Here is a 23,527-nt window from a genome sequence, read left to right as displayed (position 1 = left end):
GGAAGGAGAGGCTCTTGGTCCTGTGAAGGTTATATGCCCCAGTATAGTGGAATGCCATGGCCAGGAAGCTGGAGTGGGTGGGTTGATGAGCTGGGGGAGGGGAGAGAGGATAGGGGGTTTTGGGGGGAGAAACTACAATAGGGGGATAACATTTGAAATGTAAATAAAGAAAGTATATAATATTATTTTTTAAAGAAAGAGCAGCAATTTAATTATTTCATCTTTTTTTCTAAGAAATTACTTTAGAAAGTGCTATTTTTACTTAATGCAGTGTATATCTCCAAAGAGAATTTTATAGCTTTATAATTATGACTCCATGTGTTCTGTAAAGGAATAAACTTCTGATTGAAGCCTCACATGATTTCCATAAAAGAAAGTGTTTAAAAATATGCTCATGAAATTATAAAATACATCAGAAAATATCTACCATGAATGTAAGCTTGTCAGCTAAGCTTAAAACTTGTCACCTACAATAAGTTAAAATCATACAATGATTATATAATTTGAGCATATACTTGAATAATCCCGTTATTTTAGAACTTAGATTATGAAAACATTAGATACATTTCAAGTGAGTTTAAAATGGTTACAGGAAAAAATAAAGTATAAGAATATTACTAGCAAAAAACCCAAACAAACTTGATAAATAATCCCCTAAAATATTTGAAAAGGAAGGTAGACTCAAGGCTACTCAAGATTCTGCTACAAAGCAATAGATTCAACAACCATGGTGCCTCAGGACCCAAGGCAGAATTCAGCAACAAGGGGCAAAGACAAAACAAGAACAAGGGAGTTTCAGAAGAGAGACAGAGACAGAGACAGAGACAGAGACAGAGACAGAGACAGAGACAGAGACAGAGACAGAGAGAACATTCGTAGATAGCTGGAAACAGGTGATCCAAAGATGAAGTCCTCAAATTTATACATCACAAAGTGTACCCAGAAGTAGAACTGTTTAATTTATACTGTAGCCTACTTATACTGGAAGGCAGATGATGGCTATGACCAGCTTCCTGATAAGTTTATTCTACAATATCTGTAAACAGCTTTCCATTCTACAGTTCACTCACAAATGATCATTCCTATTCAAGACCTGCCTGTGGCTGTTTCTGTCCTCAGTCTCAACACACTAGTTAATGTTCAGAACATACTTTAGGTTTCTCCGACAGTCTCACTATATATCAAAGACTCTTCACAACTTATGATCCTAAGCCAGCTTCCAGAGGGCTGGTATTAAAAGTATGTGCTAAGAAATAGTTTTAAAATACATGTTTCATACTTCCTTGTCTTTTTTAGTATTATTCTATGTTTATGTAGACATTTTGGGTGTAGGTGTGTTCGCCAGTGAACACATATATGCAGGTGTATCTGGAAGCCAATAACCCACCTTGGGTGCCATCCCTCAGACACCATCCATTTCCATTTGAGACAGAATCTCTCACTGGTCTTGAGTTACCAATCCAGCTAAGTTGATTGGACAGTGAACCGCATGATCCCACCTGTCTGTACCTCGCCAGTGTTTTGTGGGTTCTGAAGATAAGACTCACGTTCTCACATTTGCTCATCAAACAGTCACCAGCCGAGCCATCTCCCCAGCCCTTTCGTCTATTTGTTAAATAAACACAAGCATTTCCACTTTCTCTCCTCTTTTTCATATTGTCATATTCTTTTTTTAAAAAAGATTTATTTATTTATTATATGTAAGTACACTGTAGCTGTCTTCAGACACTCCAGAGGGTGTCAGATCTTGTTACAGATGGTTGTGAGCCACCATGTGGTTGCTGGGATTTGAACTCCAGACCTTCGGAAGAGCAGTCGGGTGCTCTTACCCACTGAGCCATCTTACCAGCCCATATTGTCATATTCTTATCTCCATCTCTTTTTCTCTGCTTGTCCCCACCTGATTCAGTCTAGCATTCTTGGAATCCAATTGACAGTGCTCTTCTGAGGCACAGGGATCCTAAGACTACATCAGGGACATTAACGTGTAACTGACTCAGAAGGCAGCCAGGTTGAGTTTTGCCTTCAGTATCTGTGTATCAGTGCCTTCACTCCTGTAGGCCATAGCTGGTCAGTGAGTTTGTCTTTTCCTGGATACTTCACTGTACAATGAAGCCCTCCCTGTTCACTCTCCTATGGATCATTCGGGCAGTTTTCTGATGGTTATCTCCACTCCTGCTTTGATTTTTATTTTTTTGGTGCCATTTTTTTCCTGACATGTGTGCCACACTATCCCAGCACACATTGAATGGATGAATCTTCTTGTTTACACATGTTTATTTTTGTGAGAACAATACGCTAGAAAGATGAATCAGGGTTGCTCATTCCCCTTGTCCTTATAGCGTGCTGTCCCTCCCATAAGCTGGCCACACTCATTTACTCTCCCTTGTCCTGGTGGTTGCTTCTTTCAACAAAGCTTCTTGTACAGTGTTATGAAACCAGGTTTCATCAGCAACACCTAAGGACAAAATGATGTATGTCCCACATCTCCTGGCTTCTCTCCCTAGAGCAGAGTCCAGCAGTCTGTGACTTAAGAAGCTCTCCATATGATGGGAAAGACTTTTCTAATCAATTTGTCTTTGTGTCCTTCTCATACTTGAGCATCATCACCTGAGGTGTTTGAAAATGCCCATGCTGGAACTTTACCTCCAATCAACTATAGCAGAATTTTCTAAAACACAGAGTCATGTTACAGGTTTTCATAAGACTGTCATACATGGCTGGGCCTGAGAGCCACTGCTTTTGACAATGTATTTATGTAGTTCTCAGCTAACAAGATGTTGTATCCTACACAGGAGACACTTAGCAATACCTGGAGATATGTGATTGTCAAACTGAAATGCTGCTTGTTTTAGTTAGGATTTCTATTGCTGTGACCAAACACCATGACCAAAAAGCAAGTTAGGGAGAAAAGGGTTTATTTAGCTTATACATCCATAATGCTGTTTATTGCCAAAGGAAGTCAGGATAGAAACTTAAGCATGACAAGAACCTGAACGCAAGAGCTGATGTAGAGGCCATGAAGTGATGCTGCTTACTGGCACTCTTCCCATGGCTTGCTCAGCCTGCTCTCTTATAGAACCCAGGGCTACCAGCCCAGGACTGATACCACCCACCATGGCCTACCTCCCCCTGGATCTCTAATTGAGAAAATGCCTAACAGTTAGATCTCATGGGAGCATTTCCTTAACTGAGGCTCCTTCCTCTCTCAAGATTCTAGTTTGTGTGAAAACCAGCCAGTACACTGCTGCAGGGGATATGCTGGTGAATAATTAGAGAGAAGATCCTGATAAATAGCATTCAACACACAGGAATCTCTGTCCACAATGAGCATCTCATCGGGCGCAAACTGACTGAGCCCAGAGTTTGGTTTAGGTTTCACTCTTTCATTTAAAGCATTCTCTGATAAAATCACCATTATGAGAATCAAAAACGATGATAGGAAGAAGACACCCAAACACCACTCTGATGAAAAAAGATGTGATGGAGAGGTGGAAAAGGTAGGGGAGGTGGGGTAGTGCAGTCTGTGCAGCTGCCTTGTGCCTTGGTGATGTCCCTTGGATTTGCCACCTGTGGCATGTCCAGGGGTCATCCTGATGAAAGTGGCAGCTGTACCCACCTGAGGTCATACTGAGGCTGTGGCCTTGAAGCTGCTGAGACCCATGAGTGGGTCTTCAGTCTAGATTCAGCCAAGGGCTGGGTTGATGTCTGTGGCTCCTGTTAACCACAGAAGCCCACACAGATGTCATGGTATAGGCTCCTACCTGGATCTATGTTAATCTCCTTGGGCACAGGACAGCTGGCCTTGCCCCTCCCTCTATGGCTAACTTCTCTTCCACTCATGGAGGGGAGAATCTCATCCGCTCCTGTGAGGCTGGCCACTGGGATCTTGAGCATGCTCCAGGGAGTGTGTATATAGACAACACAAAGTGAGCTTGCTTTTTTCCCTTGCCTCTCTTGTTAGGCGGGAGGGGTGGTCGCAGGGGAGAAGTGTGACCAGGAGATTGGAAGGTGAGTGTGATTTATGTGCATGACATGAGACTCCCAATTAGTCCATAAATATATTTTATTTTTAAAAAGGTGATAGAGGGGTGTCCAAGAGGTCATTTCACATTGGCATTATGGTTTCTAGGTGGCAGCAGACCTGAAAATGCCTGCATAGGTGTTGGCAATAGGTTGCTTTAGAAAGCTAAGCCTTTCCCATAGACTATTATGGCTTCCAAGACTGTCGTATGGATTAGGACAAACCAACAGGAATGTAAAAAAATCCCCTAGACACAGGTTATATATTCATATTTCATGTAACTCCTTGCTCATTTTGTGATTTTGGCAACATAAAGTGTTACTGTTATTAGTAGTAAATATATTTGTCAAGTAAATGCTGTCTTAGAATAATGACATTATTCTAAGTATACACTCTCTATGAATAGCTGGACTAATCTTTGCTTCTTTTTTTACAGTATAAAGAAAACAGCAGAGATGGAAGAAGAAGTCCACACATTTGTGGAAATGAAGATGAAGAATAACAACTACCTAAAACAGCTCTACAAGCAGGCCTACCAGGTTGGGGCTGTCTACCACCTCTCTAGACACAAAACGGAAGAGTTGGAAGATAAACTAGCAGATCTGAAAAGAATATTCAAGGTCAGAAATCATTGGTCACCTCTTAACTGCTCAATAGGAGTGATTGGCCTGAGTTTTCTTGAGTTCATCTTTCTTGGTAGTCAGATCAGTTTAAAGGTGAAGAATCTCCCAAGAGCCCAGTAAAATGCCTGCTACACAAGCCCAGGGACCCGAGTTCAAATCCCAAGAACACATGTTAAAACTGGACACAGTACAACCCTGAGCCCTTGGAGATTCAAAGACAGGTGCATCCCTGGAGTCCATTGTCCCGCCAGTCTACCCAAGTCGATGAACTGGCTTCAGGTCATAGGAGAGACCTTATCTCAACAAAATAAAATAAAGGTGAAGTGATCGGGGAAAGCCTCTCAGCCAGCAGCTACCATTTGTCTCCACAGGAAGGTGCACCACATGGATATGAACACCCGCCTACACTGACAGCACACACCACAAAAGAAAAATACCATTTCAACCATCTGGCTTAGATGTGTGTGTAGAAATAGGAAGAGTGCTTGATATCTAACCCAGAGCTTCGTGCCTACTAGGCAAGTGCCCTATCAAGTGAGGCATATACTAAGCTCTGTTATTACTTCTCTTCTTAAACTGCATCTAACAGACAAGAAGAAAAATCATCTCTCCAAAGGATGAGGGTTCAGTGCCATTAACTGATCAGCATGTTATTTACCTTTTGCTGAGAACAGTTGTAACCTTCCAGAACGAGGAATGTGGAACTTAGATGAGTTTTCTCATGTACACATAACCTATATCTTAGCTAGGAAAGATTCTAAGACCCTTCCTTAGAACCTCTATAACACACTAGTAGAGCATGCCTCATCGGACCTGCAGATTATTACAAGGAACCTTCTAGATGACACTGCTACAGAATCAAATGCTCATGTGACATTTCTCAAATCTCTCTGATTTGAACAATAACCCATTAGTGGACACCTCCAGGACCCCATGTCAGACCTGGGTTTCTGACCTAGAGAACACATGAACAAGATGCTGGCCACCACATGACTGAATGTGTGTACTTCGTCCTCAGTGTGATGCTGGCGATTGCACCTGCACCCTTGTTCATGCTGGAAAACACTCTTATCACTGAATTTCATTCCCCACCATGTTTTGCTTGTAAGTGTATCTTAAGATTTTTTTTTTTTGGTTTTTCAATGTTTTATTGTGATGCGCTGAAGTTAACGCAGAGTCTCTGCTATCCAGAATATGGTTACAACCAATGTCACTTTTGGGTTATTTCTGGGTTATTTCTGAGAAATGGTCTAGCTCACTATGGAGGTAGAATTTCTTACAAGCGAATGTGTCAGTAAAATGCCATGAATAATCAAAGATACCAAACACCTCCCAGAAATTCCCAGCTAGATAAGATGATCTGTACCAAGCTTTCCAAACCTCATTATCAATAACCGACCTATTCAGGAAAGAAGTGCATTCTAAGACTTTAGAGTAGGATTCACAAGCTATTAGAACATGAGACAGGAAGTAGGTAATACATCTTCAGTCATGATGGGGAATGAACCAGGGTAAATATCCAAACGTGTACCTAAGTGGTGTATCTGCCTGCCTGTGAGCCACTCAGTAGCCATATCACATAATAAATCAAGTGTTATAATATTGCAGTGCCATTATCAAAATCTAGTTTTTCACACATGTGACATTTGGATAGTAAGCTCCTCTTTTCTATAAAAATATTGTGGGAAGAAAAGATAGCTCTTATTATTTAACCAAATGAACAGTTTTACAACTGTTTCAGCAAACATTTATTGTTTATATCGTGTTGTTTACATTCTAAACATTTATCCCATTTGTAAGCAAACAGACCCGAGTTAAATATCTGCACCATTAAATATTTTTTCAACCTGAACAGCAAAGGTGGCCCCACACTATGGAATGTTCTTTATGTTTTTCCTTGTTTCTTTTTAGAATACATCATCTATCAGACTCCAACTTAGATATACAGTATTACATATTATCTACACAGAGGTTATATACCAGTATTGCTATATTCAGCTGAGACCTGAGAACCTCAGACAAATAAACTTTAAGGATATTCTCAATATTGTATTTAGGAAGAGCCTATTTGGGCCATCATCAGACTTTATACTGAGGGCATGTCCACCTTAGAGTATCCTGACCCAGTACAGTCAGAGGCAGCTCTCTCTTGGTTTGGTTTGGTTTGGTTGTTTACATAAATCTCGAATTAATTTCAAACCTTACATCCCGACATTCTTCTTAGTTCCTATCAATCACTATTCGGTAAATGGAGGCTGACTTTCTGATTCTAAACTGAGTTTTGTTTATTCTGAGTATTTTGCTCCCCTTTCTGTTTGGATACGGGTTTTGAGACAAACACTACACCAGTTTATGCTTTTCAACGGTCTTTATTCTGGAACAGCAGTTTCTAGCAGTATCACAGCTCTCTGCTGCCACCTTCTGGTTTCTGGCTGCTAAAACCAGGCAGCAAATCTCTGTGGTGAACTCTTGCCAGCGGCTCAGAGACTGCCATTTCTTCTGAAATCAAGTCTCTCCTTACATGTTTTTTGAAGTGATCTCCTTTGGATCTCCTTATTTCTTTTTTCCAAAATCAGAATCAAACGGTTGTGACAAAGGCCTATGGCCTGCTCAGATTAAAATATTTACTCTCTCACCCTTTATCCGAAGGTTCTCTTACCCCTTCTCTGAAGAACTTAGTAATTGCCAAAGTTGGCACAGTCACTGCCTGAAGTCAAGGGTGAAGTACCTGGAGACGTGACACCCAGAACGGGCTGCTGTTCCACAACAGAACCCTCACTGCACTGCGCTAGTGTCTCTGTGAACACTTTGGCTAACTCCAGCCAAACCCAAGGGCAGTAAAATGTAGATTATGGACAACAAATCTCAAAGGCCCCTGGCTCCCTGAAAGGAGAAGGCTAACAATGCCAATTGCGCATAGAAGGAAGGTTGTAGAGCCCCTTGCCAAGATTTTGTATGTCCCTCCACTGCCCTCTGCTGAGAAAACTTGACTTTTCTCCAGCTGCCAAAGAACACAGGGCCAAGCAACATGTCTTAAATCCGAGTTAAAAGCGGTGGATGCTGGGTATAGATAAGAGACTTGCCAATGTTTTGGTTCATTTGAGAGATGTGTAACGAGGAGGATCGCAAAGTGAGCCTTCCCTAATTGTGGTCTTCAACATTAAAAAGGAGGTGGGTGGGAGTGGAGGGCTGAGGCAGATGGTTAAAATGTTTGCTGCGCTTGCAGAGGATCAGAGTTCCTTTTTCAGCTCCCGTTCTGGGGGCTCAGGAGTGCTCGTAACCCCAGCTCCACAGCACCTGACACCCTCTTCTGCCCTCTCCCTGCACTGAGCACACAGGTACAGACAAACGTTCACACAAATAATAGCAACAACGGTGATCTTTCATCCCATGATTAATTCAAAGGTGGCAGACCAAGTTCTTGACAGGATTTCTCTTGATGTAGACTTACTCTCTCACTCAATTCGGGTGAGATACGCTGGAGGGGAATGGGACATCTTTGTCCTAACAGTGTGTCAGCTAAGCATATCAAAATTACATAACAAACATTATTTTTTCTGAGCAACACTGGGATATCAGATCATTTGCCTGCAGTTATGCCAATGCTGATCCAGCCCCACCCCCTGACACATAGTAGGTTATCAACTGCGTATTTTGAGATAATATGCCACATTTCCCCCCCCCCCCAGCGGATATTTGTTCAAAGGTCTTAGCATCTTCTAGCTGGTCAAAGTTAAGTTCTCTGTTGGAATGATTGTGGCGGAGCAGTTTCTGGGCTCTCGTTTGCTTTCCAGTGACCTGGCAATTTGAAGAACTCAGGGACTGAGTGTGGGCTTACAGCACCTTTGTTCCGGGACAAAGCTAGTTTGCTTTGGCTCCAACCTACCTCTTATTAACAAAGTCAATAAAAGACAACCTCCAAGGCTAGCCTGTCTTCTTCCTGTACCCCCGCTTCCCCCAAAATCTAGGGAAAAAGTATCTTGCCCAGCCTGATCCTTCAACCCAATTTCAAGTTGCTGATTACGAATGAAAGTCTATATGGTTATGACATTTTAATGGACTCCTAGTAGCTCATGATATAATAAATTTTAAAACTATGATTTTTTTTTTTTTAGTTTCAAAGAAAACAAAGTTCTTGAAAACAGATGGATACCCCAACATAGACCAAAAAGTAGCTTGTTTGATTTTTTTTTTCTTCTGCAGCAAAGCTTTATTGCTTACTCAGGAGCAAGAGAGGAAGAGTGCGGCAGAGAGAGGCAGAGAGAAAGAGAGAGAGAGACACAGAGAGACGTAGAGAGAGAGGCAGAGAGAGGGGCAGAGAGGGAGAGAGGCAGAGAGCAGAGGAAGAGAGCAGAGGAAAAGACGAAGAGAAAGAAACGAAGAAGCAAAGAGACGAAGAGGACTTGTTTGATATTTACAAACTCATTTGTTTTAATAAATTTTCCTTTTGGAAAGTACTGTTGCAGGTACAGTGATAGCAGCTAGGGAAAGACTCCAGGAGCTCAATGCTAAATGCTCTAGAGAGCACTCAAGTGTGCGTCCAGCAGTTCCTTGTGCTCACACTTACTTGAAAACGAGAATTGCATTACCTCACTGCCTTCAGTTTTCTCAGCTTTGAAAGTATACAATAGGTGCTACTATATTTTAAGTTTGGAATATTCCCACATGGTCCCTGTGGCAAAAGCTTGGTTTCCAGCATGGTGTTTATGGGCTGGTAGGAATACCAAAAGATAGGACTTTAGCAGATCTTTGTGCCGTTTGAGGGTGTATGTCTGAGGAGACTGTGGGCTGCTGCTGTCTCTGCCCTTTATTAATTGGCTTTCTGCCCGTGAAGTGTGTGCTTTGGTAAAATCCAAGCTCCTGCCGTAGAGCTCCTGCTTGTCTTGGTGCTTAAAGCAAGGGCTGGGGTGCAGTGGTAACTGGAGCCCCTGAGTCAATGAACAGAACTGACTCTCTCCTCTTCATATCTGATCACCAAAAGTGTATGTTAAGATAGGTGAACTAGCCATTGATATCTCACTAAGGATCTATGAAGAGAAATGTTCACACACACACACACACACACACACACAGAGTAGCTCTCCATCTACAATTTGCCACACTAACTACAGTGGGCCTCCAGCCTCTCCTTAATTTACACCAGTGGCTCTCAACCTTACAACTCCTTTAGGGGTTGAATGATCCTTTCACAGGGGTTGTGTATCAGACACCCTGTATATCAGATGTTTAAATTATGATTCATAACAGTAGCAAAATTGCAGTTACAAAGTAGCAATGAAAATAATTTTGATTGAGGGAGCACCACAACCTGTATTAAAGGGTCATAGTGTAAGGTAAGTCCAGAACCACTGCTCTACACAGTTCCAATGTGCACACATTTCCATGGACTTCCAGCCATATAATTAAGTAAAGACTCCTGCATCCATAAAACACATGTAAAAATCAGCACATTCTCCAAGGTGGTACCCAATAAATGTTAAAACAGCAAAGCATTTCACAGCTACTGCAGTCTCTGTCATGCCCCAGCTCCTGGCTTTGAGCCTTTCTGGCAATGGTGCCATGGAGTTTGAGAAGGCATCTCTCATGATTGTTGGGCCTTATGTTAATTTCTCCTCCTAGTGTCTGTGCTCATTTCCTCCTGGGTTTGTCCTCAGCAGCTACATGATCCATGTTGCAGAATTACAGGAGCAACTTTGCCAAGCCTATGACTTTGCAGGGTGTATTCCACTTCATAGCCTACTGTGGAGTTATTATCAGACTGACATGTCTTCACTCCAAGTCTCACTTCTAATACAGGCTCCTGAGCCATGCTGTACCAAGACAGATTGCTTCTGAGACAGCCTGGTAAATCTGGACCCTCAAGGAGACAGGCACAAGAAAATTGGTGGCTGTACATGAAACTGCTTATCACTTTGGAGGGTTTTAAGAATCTAGGAATCGACTGGAGAGATGGCTTAGCAGTTAAGAGCACTGACTGCTCTTCCGAAGATCCTGAGTTCAGATCCCAGCAACCACATGGTGGCAGACAACCATCTGTACAGCTACAGTGTACTCATATATACATAAAATAAATAAATCTTAAAAAAAAAAAGAATCTAGAAACCATTAGGAGGTTAAACCACTGGGATCAGGTCCCTTCGATTCATCAGGCTGTGCGAATTAGCACTCCAAATCAGCCAGCCATGGGCAAAGCTCTTAGACATGGAAGCTGCCAGCTTTATGGTTTTAGACTAAGTATTTGTCCCAGTTTTCCAATATGAAAAAGAAAAAAAGGTTATAATAGCTATTTTACATATTTGGTTATGAAGTTGGGGTAAGATGGTCACACACAGTAGGCAAGTTTCTATTTTAGCCTCCTCTAGCCATAGCTCAAGTGAGGCTTGCCTGTTGAGGGCACCATCTCTGTCTAGTACATTGGGTGGAACTGCAGATTCTTCTCCTTGCTTAAAGCCATCCTCCTTCCTTGTACAGCTTAGACCTGGGAACTGATACTCAGAAGGTCCCTCTTGGAACCTTAGTCCAACCTGGGACAAATATAAAGGCCCATGCTTGCTTGCTGTTTCTATATGGTGTTGACTAAGAAGGTTGGAGAACTATATCATGTGTTTGTATGTCTCTGTCTCTGTCTCTGTCTCTCTGTCTCTCTCTCTCTGTCTCGCTCTCTCTGTTCACATGTGAGAGAGAGAGAGAGAGAGAGAGAGAGAGAGAGAGAGAGACAGAGAGAGAGAGACAGAGACAGAGAGAGGGTGCACGGGCATGCACGCACCTAATCTTGCTTATTCCTCTTGTGTTCCTACAGTTTGGGGTAACACATTTTCAGTGTCCCATACACTGATGTGCAGCCTGCAGTCAAAATTCAGGGAGACGTTCTGGGAATATAAGCTGTAAAGAGGAGTCACCCTATTCTTTTGTAATACACTATAGCCTGACCTCTGCTCATTGGAGGCTCATCTATCCTTTGTGTCCCTTAGGGTACTTTGAAGGCCAGTGGCAGCAGTCCCTCCAGGAAGTATCGAACCTCTAGGTTATTGTGAAAGGACCTGCGGTCCAGTTGTTTTTCTGTAAGGAGTATAAGGGCTAGAGCACTCTTACAGCTTGGATAAAGTGTGACTTTAGCCGTGCAGTCAGAACTAGATACTTTCCCTCATTGAGACCAGTCTGGATAAATAGAGGTTGGAAGAAGCAAGATAGAAAGATTGGGAAATCCCTCTTAGGCTCTGGAAAGAAACTTGTAGGACTGTGGATTCCTCTGCTGGTAATAGAGTTTCGTATAGATAGCAATTTCAAATGATTTCACATGATCTAGAATCACCTGGGCAGAGTCTCAGGGAGAGACTGGTTGTCTCCATCAGGTTGGCGGCTGAACCTGTGGAGGAGTAACTCGATTAAGTTAAATGAGGTAGGAAGACCTGCTCACTGTTACAGATGGCAACATTCCTGAACTGTGAACAAGCAAGAAAGTGAACTACGCTCTAGAGTGATCCGTCAATTCATTGTTCTTTGCTCTTGCCTGTCCAGGTAGTATGACCAGCTACTCAAGTTCTTACCACCTTGATTCCCCACCAATGGTGGACTCTAACTTTGAACTGTGAAACAAATAAATCCATTGTCCTTTAGGATACCTTTATCAGGCTACCTTATCACAGCAATGGGAATGGAAATTGAGGCAGTTTTGTGTTAGTTAGGTTTTTTTTTTTTTTCTTTATTTCACTCAAAACCACCATGATTCAAATAACTTTGTAATTTGTCATGAATACAAGTTAACAAGCAACAAATACTGGAAACTGCTATGATGCATTAATGACATGGAACCTGGATTCAAAGGATGTGGGCATAGGCACTCGCCCTACCAACTATAACAGGAATACTCAGCTGCTTAGATAAGCAATCTTAATTCCCATTGCTGTCTGAGTAAAGAAAAGGCTGGAAGATGAACCAGTGTGCTTGCTTCTCCTTATTGCCTCTGTAGACCAGAAATAACTATGGGGTCAGCAATGAAGTGGGGAAATCATAAACCGCTAAGAACCTATGGTCCCTCTTTGCAAGCTTGAGTGTCTCTTTTCAATCTGGAGAGCAGCCTGAAGGTAGACCAACTCAACTCTCAGATATTGGACTCCAGTGTCCAATAACTTCCAACAAGGCAGATGGACCCACAGAATAACTTCTGATGCTGCTCTGTGTCATTTCAAAGCCAGACTGAATAATTAAGGTCATTATCTGGGGGACAAAGGAAAGATGCTCTCTACCCCTTTTGAATATTAATCCTCAAAGAACGTATTTTTCTTGAAAAATGAAGACATTTCTCTAGTCAATTGGAGTTTATAATAACACTGTGCATACATTATATATGATTATATCCATTTTGCTTTCAACATTCACAGTTTTTATTCTGGAAAGTAATACTAAAAAGAATCCACTTTTCTGGGGAAAAAAAAAAGGAGCCAAAGATAATCTAGCTTTGACTTTTTTTTTTTTTTTCAGGTCAGGGCTATAAGATATAACCTAGACAAAACTAAATCTTGCTGTTTCCTATGTATCATTTAAATGCTTTGTCTCAAATAATATTAATATCTTTAAAAATAGTTATAACATGGAGATATAATGACTAATTTGCTCTTTACTCTTATACAAATAAACTCTATCTTGTATTAGTAACTGCAGTTAAAACTTGTATTTTTTAAATATTCTGAGAATAAAGTCTTCACGTGACGATCTTTTTGACATACAGGGTAGAGAAGAACTTCTGAAGAAGCTCACAAGAGGGGACATCGCCACAGGGATTGAGATTCAGGTAATGCCAACGTGGCTTCTGTTTTCTTCTTCTTTTAATTTGCATTTTACTTAGCATTTTAAATTTGCCTGTAATGAGGCATCTTTTGTCACCGCTTGGTTTGCAAGCCAGCACTTTTCTCTCCTTAGCTGATGACAGTTGGCCTCTGTGTACAAGTAGAGTGTCTGATCATGCATAAAGAAACTGACCTCCCATGCACATATCTCATTTTGTGGCTTAATGGGAATTTCTGCCAGTCTAGTGAAAGGGCAGTAGACTCTTATTCCAAACTGTCTAACTCCTTAGTTTGCTTTCTGATGATGTTACATTTTCTTTACTTTTAGTGTCTCACACTGGAATCTCTTTATTTAACCCTGAAAAAAAAAGTACTATGATATTTCTATAGAGTCTTTGGAATGGTAGTAACTAGACTACCCGAGTTGCATTTTTCAATCTTGTTTATCCTTTGGATCCAAGATTTGATACTCTAATCTGATCCAGAGTGCTTCCCCTTCAGAAATACATATATGTGAAGTTGGGATTGTTAAGATAGGAAAACTAAACTCACAAGACAAAGGAGACTATAGTCATGTGATGTTGTAGAAAACATTTAATCTCAATCGGGGCTTTCTACACTGCCTTTGGTTACTCAGATCCCAGATAAAAGACATACAACTTTTATATTTATAATAAGCCTTGATCAGTACCAGTACAGGGCAGATAGCTACCCTCTAAGTGTTATAATCTAATTCCTCATCAATATTCCCAAGTTATACATTGCCATGCTCCACCTAGGCAGCTCTTAACTCCAACTGATGAGTCCTCATGGCCATATTTTCAAGATTACTATCCCATGGCATCTTCTCCTCTCTCCATCTTCTCTCTCTCCTTGTACTACCCCATAACGTCCTCTCCTCTCTTCATCTTCTTCTCTCTCATCTTCTCTTCTCCTGCCTTAGACCCCAACTCCTCCAGGAACCAAATCTCTGCCTGTCTCTCTTCTGCTCAGCTATAGGCTATAGGCATCTTTATTCTCCAATCAGAGTTAACTTAGGGGGCAATGTTAGATAGAGTCACTTGGGTCTGTCTACTTGCAGATTCTCTCATCCCTGCTACAACCAGACCTTGGGGATTAGTATCAGCATTATAATACATAACAACAACAACAACAACAAAAATAACCCAGACCTCAACAATGTGATGTGAGATTGTCTGAATCCTTAATCTAAGTCTATAAAGAGGGATTTCTTCTGTAGTTTTTAATAGATATTTCCTCAATATTTTCATAACCAGCTAAGTCATTTCTACCTAATATTTTCCTATAACTTGCCAGCTCGTTGGTCACTTTAGATTTTCAAGTATGTGTTGTCAGCAGGCACTGGCACTTACTGGTCCTTAACAGAATGAGGATGTTTGAGAATATTTGGCCCTTCTTGTCCGTTTTTTTCCTTCTCATGTCTTCACAGCTATGTGCTGTTTAAAATACCATAATCTAACCTGTTACTTTTCTATTGGAGGCTGTAGTATTTGATTTTCAAATGATAGCATGGAATAAACTTGTGTGTAATTAACAATGAATGAATGAGTAGTCTGCAATCTTGGTTGGCAGAAAAGGCTGTATGCCATTGAAGAAACTCAGTTTATTGAGATGCAGGAGTTTATACGAAGACAAGTACTCTATAATATGGCTTTGTTAGAAGTAGAGGAGCAACTGAAAGAGTTAGAAGCCGAGGCTGTGAGAATCAGGTACCTTCACAGACAGCACTCTAAGGTAAGCTTTTACAGCAACTCATTAAATAAAAATTATTCATAACTAGTCATCTACTTTTGGGGATACCTTGGTTACTAAGTAATAAGTGAAGATACATAGATATAGATATAGATAAAATTATGGTTTTGTATAGGAAAATCACAAACCATCCAAGTTACTTTTTCATGATCACACCATTATGAATTCGTTTAAGAACTGTCTGGCAAGGCACTGTTCATTGTCCACAAGTCTATAATCTATCCTACACTATACTTGGGCCAAACTGAGTATAGCATTTTAAAACTGAGTGAGCAGTGACTGGCCTAATGAGATTGCCAGCACTTGATTCAAACTCCACTGCTTCTTAATGAGATGCTAAAGGATTATGTTGACTTGAATATAAAACATGAGGTATCATGACATTTTACAAGTAAGTTTTTGGTGCATAGAATAGTTAAGACAGCTAGAGTGAAAAATAAAGCAAATATGGATAAAATATTTTCAAAACTACAAGTTTCTGTCAGTAACTGATATTACTGGCCCTTCCCAAAGGGAAAAAATCATAAAAAATATGTGTACATGCTATCATTTATCTTTCAGAGAGCTGGGGGGTGTGGTAAGGGCAATGAATTCTTGTCTTTCTCTGCAGGGATGACACATAGACTTGGGGCAATTTGGCAACATTGCTTTCCCTTTCTCAATGATGGTGTAACTTTGGACCTTTGGCTATTAACAATTTTTAAAATGTTTTTGTTTTTAAAATGTGAATTGCCAGGTATTACTGTTGTAAGGGTCTAAAAGTCGCTGAAGGAAGACCCCAGACTCAGATAGTATGCAAAGATGAAGAACATTTATTCTGCAGAAACAACCAGCATTCGGGGGTCAACTATTCTTTGAAATGGCAACCCTAGACAAAGGCACACAGACCTTCTTAAAGGGAATTAGGGGGGGTTTCTAGAAGGATTGGGTAATCTAAAATTTCATTGGTGGGTGCTAGGGGGCCACAGGGGTTGGTTTCTGATTGGTTTGTGTCAGGTGGCCAGTGGTCTGCATTCCTATGTCATGAACGTTTACCCACAGGATGAGATAGGACTGCCCAGCACAGATGCCCATCCTGAGATAAGATGCTTTCTCATCCTTGTGGTTATTCCCAGGTTGCTCTTTAGGAGAAGGTTTGATGAACTTGTTCCTGGATTTTATGGTCTGTTCCTAAAGTGGAGACAAAGAGGTTTATGTTGTCCTTTCACTGTTAAAAATATTTATCTTAACTTTCAAAGTCTCTCTAAGAAATATTCAAGGAGGAGTTCCCTTGTATTATAAACTACAGAAAACATGAGCCTAACCATATTGAGCAAATGAAGGCTTCTGAAAAAGATCCTGACATATATGGCAAACATATAACCAGTACTAAACCAAGAGTGTTAAGTGGTTGTAATAATGACTTTCTCTTTCATTGATTGTGGGAGTTTATTAATTATCTCAAATGTCTCAATGTCATTGTCTAATTTGTACTGTATAAAAATGAATCCCAACAACGTTTAATACTTTTTGTTTTCCATTCATATTCTAATAGTCATGGCTTTATATTTTCTCATTGCTGACCAATCATTTCTTATTTTATCTTTTAATAGGTAATAAATTAAAAGAACTAGCCATTTAACAGCAAGTCTGGGAATGAATAAGCTTTTGTGCATTTTCTTTTTGACAATGGTTTCTGACAATTTATGTTTAGAGCTTCAGTTATATCTTAAATATTTAATATATATAAATATTTAAGATATTTATATATTTAATATAAATATGTTTATATTTGTATATTAAATATCTAATATATAAAATATTATTTCTGTGTACACTTGTCCTTTTTGTTTATTTAACTGAAACAGATAGACGTCCCATGTCTTAGATGATTCAAACAGAATTTGAGATTTGAGGTGTCTTAACCTAGAACTCATAGGCTGTGATCCTTTCCTTTCATATGTTAAAATAGACGTTAGGATTATTAAGATAGTTACTGCATACAGTTTATCTAAAGCAGTGAATCACAAATGTTACGCAGTGTAAAATCAGAGTGTCTTCTAGATGCTGCATAATATACGGAAGAGGAAAGAAAGAGTTAAAAAAAATGTAGATGCAACAAAGAAAAAATTACTAAAAAAGAGCAAGAAAAGCCGCATGGAACTCACAAGAACTGAGGTGAAAATTTCAGTTTTCAATTTATTATTTCTTACATCAATGAAAACTCATTGTATATAATTGTGGGAAGATGCCTTGTATCTTGAACTACTGTTCTTTCTAAATGGGCTCTGCATACACATACACATGTCACACACACACACACACACACACACACACACACACCCTGCATTTATGTAGCCTCTTTTTTCTCACTGCTCTAGTCTATAAGACATGTTTTCTCAGGAAAGCATTCCAAAGCAACCCAAAATTCCCACTAGGTTTATGCAAGAATCTTCCACTCCCTTTAATCCCACAATGACCTCTCCTTGCAGCTTCAAGGAAGCAGTGAAGCACAAGAAAGATGAAAGAACTCAGGAAGAGGCCCAATGGGAAGGAGCAAAAGAATGCTGGTGTCCTCCCATAATTCTTCCTTCAGAGCAGACTCTGCTGTTGGGGGTTGTTAGAGGACCCAGAGGCTCTTAGGTAGCTGAGCAGGGGAAATCCTGAGAACCCTATCCTTGAAACTGAGATGAATGCCTTTTAACAGCATTCATGGAGGCCAAACTCACTCCTTTCCCCACATGAGCAGGCAACAAACAGAGATCACCTTTGGGGGAAAAAAAAAAAGCCTTCAGCAAACACCAAATCTGCTTGGCCTTTATTCCCGAACTTGTCAGCCCATTGTGCTGGAAGGAAAAAATGTTTACTGTGTGTAAGCTACTCCTTCCGTTCCATTGAATTACGGTTCTGGTTCTGTGAGTGACCGAGTCTAGTAATCTGATCTTTTTCAATGTATGAAATTATCATTTATCAGAAATTTACTTTTCAATTAGAAAGTATACTCAGGTGCAGCAATTTTAATCAATAATAAATTATAATAATGTATGATTTGGCAATATAGGTTACTATTTTTAAAAGATTATAATTTAATTAAAATACACAATTTAAATTTTTTAAGTCATTTACTAGAAAGATATTTATTTTAGAAAGCATCTTCATTAAGATGTCTAAAGCTATTTATTTCTCAACTTTCTTATTTTGGTCACTCATACAAATACTTTAATTTAGTCAGCTTTGGGCAGTAACATGATATCATTCCCCTCTATTTTGCTAGGGTATATATGTTATCCATGTTTTTGCTGGTGGTGATTACATTAAGTCTAGGTTTCTTAATTATACAACACCTTATTGAAGATCAGCTCATCTAAGAAACATCGGAACATAGATTTGATTTCCCAGAATCACCAGGGGAAAACTTTGCTGATGAAATGATGTTTTGTGTTGTTTGACTTATAAGAGCATCTGTGTTTACTTAGCCACCTAGCCACTTCCAGTGTGTGTGTGTCTGTGTGTGTGTGTGTGACTCTGTGTGTGTGTGTGTCTGTGTGTGTGTGTCTGTAGGTGTGTGTGTGTGTGTGTGTGTGTGTGTGTGTGTGTCTGTGTGTGTGTATGCCAGAATATTCGTGTATGTTTTAGGACATGTGGACTGAGGACAGGCTGCTGTTGAAGCAGATGGGAAGGCAAAAAGAAAAAGATGTGTTTCTATCCTTTCAGGATGTGCCTTCTTATAGTGAGAAGCACAAGCTTCCACCATTGCTCACCTTGCTAAGGAATCACTGTTCTTTTATTGTCTGTAGAGCCCATGGAACCATGTTTCTGAATTCCAAAGATGTGAAAATCTAAGTGTTAAAACTTCTTTGAAACTTTTTGCAGGGAAAAAGATCCATAATTCATGAAGAAATAGAGATAGCGAGAGGCCAAACAGTTGCTCTCCACGAGAAGTGCATTGAGCTGAGTAAGGAAATAAGGATAATGAACCTAGAAAGGACGAACTATGAAGAAAGACTGAAAAAGTTGCAGTAAGCTTTGTCAAAATAATAATCATATTTAATATGATATTCATAAAATCAGATTTCCATATTTAAATTCTATTCTTATGATGGTTCTTATTTTTCCTCAGAATTTTATCAAAAATATGTGATGCCATATGATATTTAATCAATTTTGTCCAGATGAGTATAATTACAAGTTGCTTTCACTCTTTATTTCTCTCTGAGTTTATTCTTATTTAATAACTGGGAGTTGTTAGCTTTTTCCACATATGTAAACCTTCTCTCTCTCCAGTATTAATAATATCTCTTGTTAATTCTACACATTGTTAGTGTTTGTGAGCCCTGTTTAATAATTTACAGTTGTCCTCTACCAGTTTTGAGGGAAGAATTTAGAAAGAGATATTCCATAGAATCCCTTATCATCTATTCACATCTCCCTTTTTCAGTGCCCTCTTGTGAGTTCACCTCATGAATTAGGGATGCTCTCAGTGAAAATGTTCCTTGGCTCCTCTGTGATGGCACTTGCAGGCTCACACAGTGTCCATGTGCTCTCAGGTGGAACCCATTCATGCTCTCCTCCTGTACTCATGTCCGTTCTGCCTTCTCTTAAACATTATGCTTGCATACTGATTAGAGGAATATTGACTTATCATATATATATATATATATATATATATATATATATATATATATATATATATATATATGTACCAGCACATGGGGATTTAAAAAAAATTGGTCCTTGGAGATAGCTTAATGAATAACACACTTGCTATGCTTGCTGCGAATACTTGATAGCCTAAATTCAATTCTCAGTCTTAAAACAGGAGAGCTTCAGACTCCACACAAAAGCTTTCATCCACACCCATGTATACCTCCCAAACTCACTCACACACACACACACACACACACACACACACACACACACACACATACATACACACACAAGCACACATAAACACCCATGCATGCACATGCACACACACAGAGGCATACAAATAAAAACAATTAAACAATGAACTACGCACAGTCCAATACCAGATCGTTAGTGGAATCAAGTCAGTCTTTATTTAGTGATGTTTTCAACATGATCATGGTCATTCAGCTATTCTCTCCAAAAGACTAAGTTGCCTTTGTTACATCATGTTGGAAAGTAAGAAAACACATTGCTTAAAATATTAATACATGAAACAATAGTATGGGTCTAAGAGATACAAACTGAAACTTGTATGCTCCGCTAAATCTATAAAGACCTATACTGGATGCAAATCTTATTCAGGTTTTGCATTAGGTGCTTGTGCCATTGCCATGACTTGACAAAAGTCTCCATGACTGTGCAATTCTTCAGTGACTATTGTGCGTCCTGGTCTCGGCTCAGCATTAGCCGCTATTCTCTTAGCTTGTTTATTGTTGACACTATTGTCTTACTTACCTGCTGATGCTGCTTAAAAGCTAGTGGTTTTCCTTTCGTCACTACCGAGCTCACATATGAAACTCTTTCCCCACAGGGAAGAGTTCTTCAAGCTGCAATTTGACAGGGAGCACGTGCACGGTGTGTACGACCATCTCATGAGAGAGAAGCAGTACTGTGAAGAGAGGATCTTTGAAGAGGAGAGGAGGTTCCGAAGGCTTATAGACATGAGGAAGAACACCCTGAAGAATATCAGGGTGAGTCCTAATGAAAGAAACATATAACAGCAGTCAAATAAGCAGCATACACCTCATTCTTTGTGCTGGTGTGACAGGGGTACTTAGGTTTTAAACATCTGTCTGTGTGTGTGATAAGCCTGTGACTTTTAAGTTTCTTTCCAAAGTAGTTGGTACATATTCACCCAAGACATTATACTTTTTAATGTGCCCTGTGTGTATTCTGACTTTATTATTGTTCCTTATTCTACTTGCAAGTCTACTGTTGAAAAAATGCTAGCTGTGTTCATTCCAGAACTATATTTATACTTTCAGTAGAGATATTTTATTCTACATAAATACTATTTGAATGTTACAAGTAACTTTTACTGGGTAAGTGAGAATACCTCACATTCGTTCCTTTAAAAATGTGTATGACATTTTGAAATCATATACCAAAACATATGTCCTGCATCTGAATTTTATTAATCAAATTATATAAAGCTACACATATTAAATTTTATTTAGACTATAACTAAATACAGGCATTAGTTCAGAAATTACTATCCCACTTTATAGTTTACAATAGTTTTATAGTTACAATAATTGCAACTAACTAGTAAAAGTTTAAAAACACATTTTAAATCATGTTTGTTGAGTTGTGCAATGAGACAGTTCTAAAAACAAAAATTCTATTTATTAAAATTAATTTTTGCTAAACTACTTAAGACACTTGTAATATTATTTCACGATCTACTTGTATCAGCTATTTTAATCCTACTAATATTCTGTTTTGATAAATGTATTTCAAATTCCTTTTCTTAGATAAAGGAAAACAGACTTAATATTTTTTAGACTGGCCCAACTGTATCCTACATAACTGTTTATGGTGGTTTTGATTCATATTGTGATTAAATTATTATTAAGTTAATCATAGTTTCATAAATAGTAATGGTAAGTAACAGTCTTTTACTTGAATGTGGCTATTATATAGAAAAGGTTTTTTTTTTTTTTTTTTCTTTATTAAAAAGTGAAAATAGTGGGCGCCATCTACTGGCAATATGTGATGCCTCCTCCCTTGTGAAGAGATTCTGGGAACCCTGGTGGCCAAGTCTCGGGCGTCTGACCCATGGGGACTGGAACAGTGACACTGAAAACCATCTCTTGCTACAAAACTAACTTACTGGGCACTATTTCTCACCCTGTGTGTTGTTGCAGCGGAAGAATCACTTCCCTGATTTAATCACTTTTTACAGTCCTCCGGGTGCCGAGCACAAGTAGGGATCTCAACAATCATTCCTTGAGCAGAGGTTTGACACTTCGCTGGAACAATAACTAATTAATAGCAAAACAAAACAAAGCACACAAGACAAACAAAAACAAACAAACAAAAACAAAACAAGCGAAACAGTCAGTGGCAAAGACTTGAAAAAAAAAATCTGATCTAACCAGCGGCTAGCTTACTAACCAGCGGCCAGCTTACTAACCAGTGGCTACCTTACTAACCAGCGGCTACCTTACTAACCAGCGGCCAGCTTACTGAGATCTGCATTTCTTTTCACCCAAAAGTCAGTTCTTCTCCCACTCCCAAGTCTCCACGTGAAAGACTCTTCAAAGCCTGGTATGGCTCCATTTTGATGAGTACTGGTCTTCATCTTGACCCCTTTGACTGTCTCACAGGTAGCTGCCTGTTTTTGTCAACTAGACTCCTGTGACCATAATACTTTTTTGATGACAGCAGCTATGGCTTTCCCCCATGTCCTGAAAGCTCAGCACTCAGAGGAGCAAGTCAACAGAAGCTAGGAACATGACTGAATGAATAGGTACACACAGCCATGTGTGCTTGGATGCATGCTACCTCCTTTGATAAGTTTGCTGGCCACATACATGCATGATAGTAGCAAGAAATGGGGGTGATTTCAAGACTACATTAATACTGCACCAACCTGATAGTCCAAAGACTTCAGAAAATGGTAAAAAACTATTAGTTCTTTACCATTCTCTCTTCTCTTTCCCACACTCCTGCTTCCTTACGTCCTTCATCAAATGTGAAATGTTTTCCACACCTTCTATCTGCCCTCATGAAATAGTTAAGTACTCTATTGATTTCTAACCTTGAAGAATTCTTTGGAATACCCCATTATTAATGCTCAGCAAGAACTTGAATATAAAAAATTGATTCCTAACTGCCTTAGATATATCTATCCTGATAGTTTGCCACATGTGACCCAAAGCATAGTGTTCATATGTGTGATGAGAAAATTCAGGGTTCACTGATGACCAAATCTTCTCATTGGGGACATTTTTTATGTGGGGTCCACTTTAAGGTTTTAGTGGTAAACAGTGTGGTAGCACACTCTGCTTCCTCCCAGCAAGCATGATGTCATTCCTTTTTAGAAACTGAGTAAGTTCACAAATACCTATGTAAGGCAATCCAAGAAGAGATATGTTATATGAAAGGTATACTTGGTGTTACTGATCCAGACATTCTCCTTGGGCAGAAGAATTGATCACAATTATAGATCATCTTTAGATCTATAATTGTTTAGGGAGAAAACCCTATAATATCTACTGTAGTGTTGACCAAGCAAATAAAAGAATTAGATGTACAAGCAACTAGTAAGAGAGTCAGACACTCTACTCCACTCTGCATTCTTGACAGCCCAGTCTTTCCCCATGCCAAAGCTTCTCTCCTGTGTTTTTAACATTTATTTATTTATTGTT

The 23,527-nt window shown here is 39.5% G+C and overlaps 1 protein-coding gene across 1 annotated transcript in view; it reads left to right on the top strand.

The window, feature by feature from the left end:
- Positions 1–23,527, top strand: part of Ccdc178 (coiled coil domain containing 178) — a 360,500-nt gene that overhangs the window by 133,212 nt on the left and 203,761 nt on the right. The window contains exons 15-20 of the mRNA NM_027616.3: positions 4,461–4,644; positions 13,376–13,438; positions 15,027–15,188; positions 17,250–17,363; positions 19,059–19,204; positions 20,686–20,845. Of these exons, the coding sequence (NP_081892.2) occupies positions 4,461–4,644; positions 13,376–13,438; positions 15,027–15,188; positions 17,250–17,363; positions 19,059–19,204; positions 20,686–20,845 (829 nt within the window). The remainder of the gene's footprint in view (positions 1–4,460; positions 4,645–13,375; positions 13,439–15,026; positions 15,189–17,249; positions 17,364–19,058; positions 19,205–20,685; positions 20,846–23,527) is intronic.

The sequence above is a fragment of the Mus musculus genome, chromosome 18 (assembly GCF_000001635.26).
Source record: "Mus musculus strain C57BL/6J chromosome 18, GRCm38.p6 C57BL/6J".
NCBI classification, from domain to species: domain Eukaryota; kingdom Metazoa; phylum Chordata; class Mammalia; order Rodentia; family Muridae; genus Mus; species Mus musculus.
This window is presented reverse-complemented; position numbering and strand designations above follow the sequence as displayed.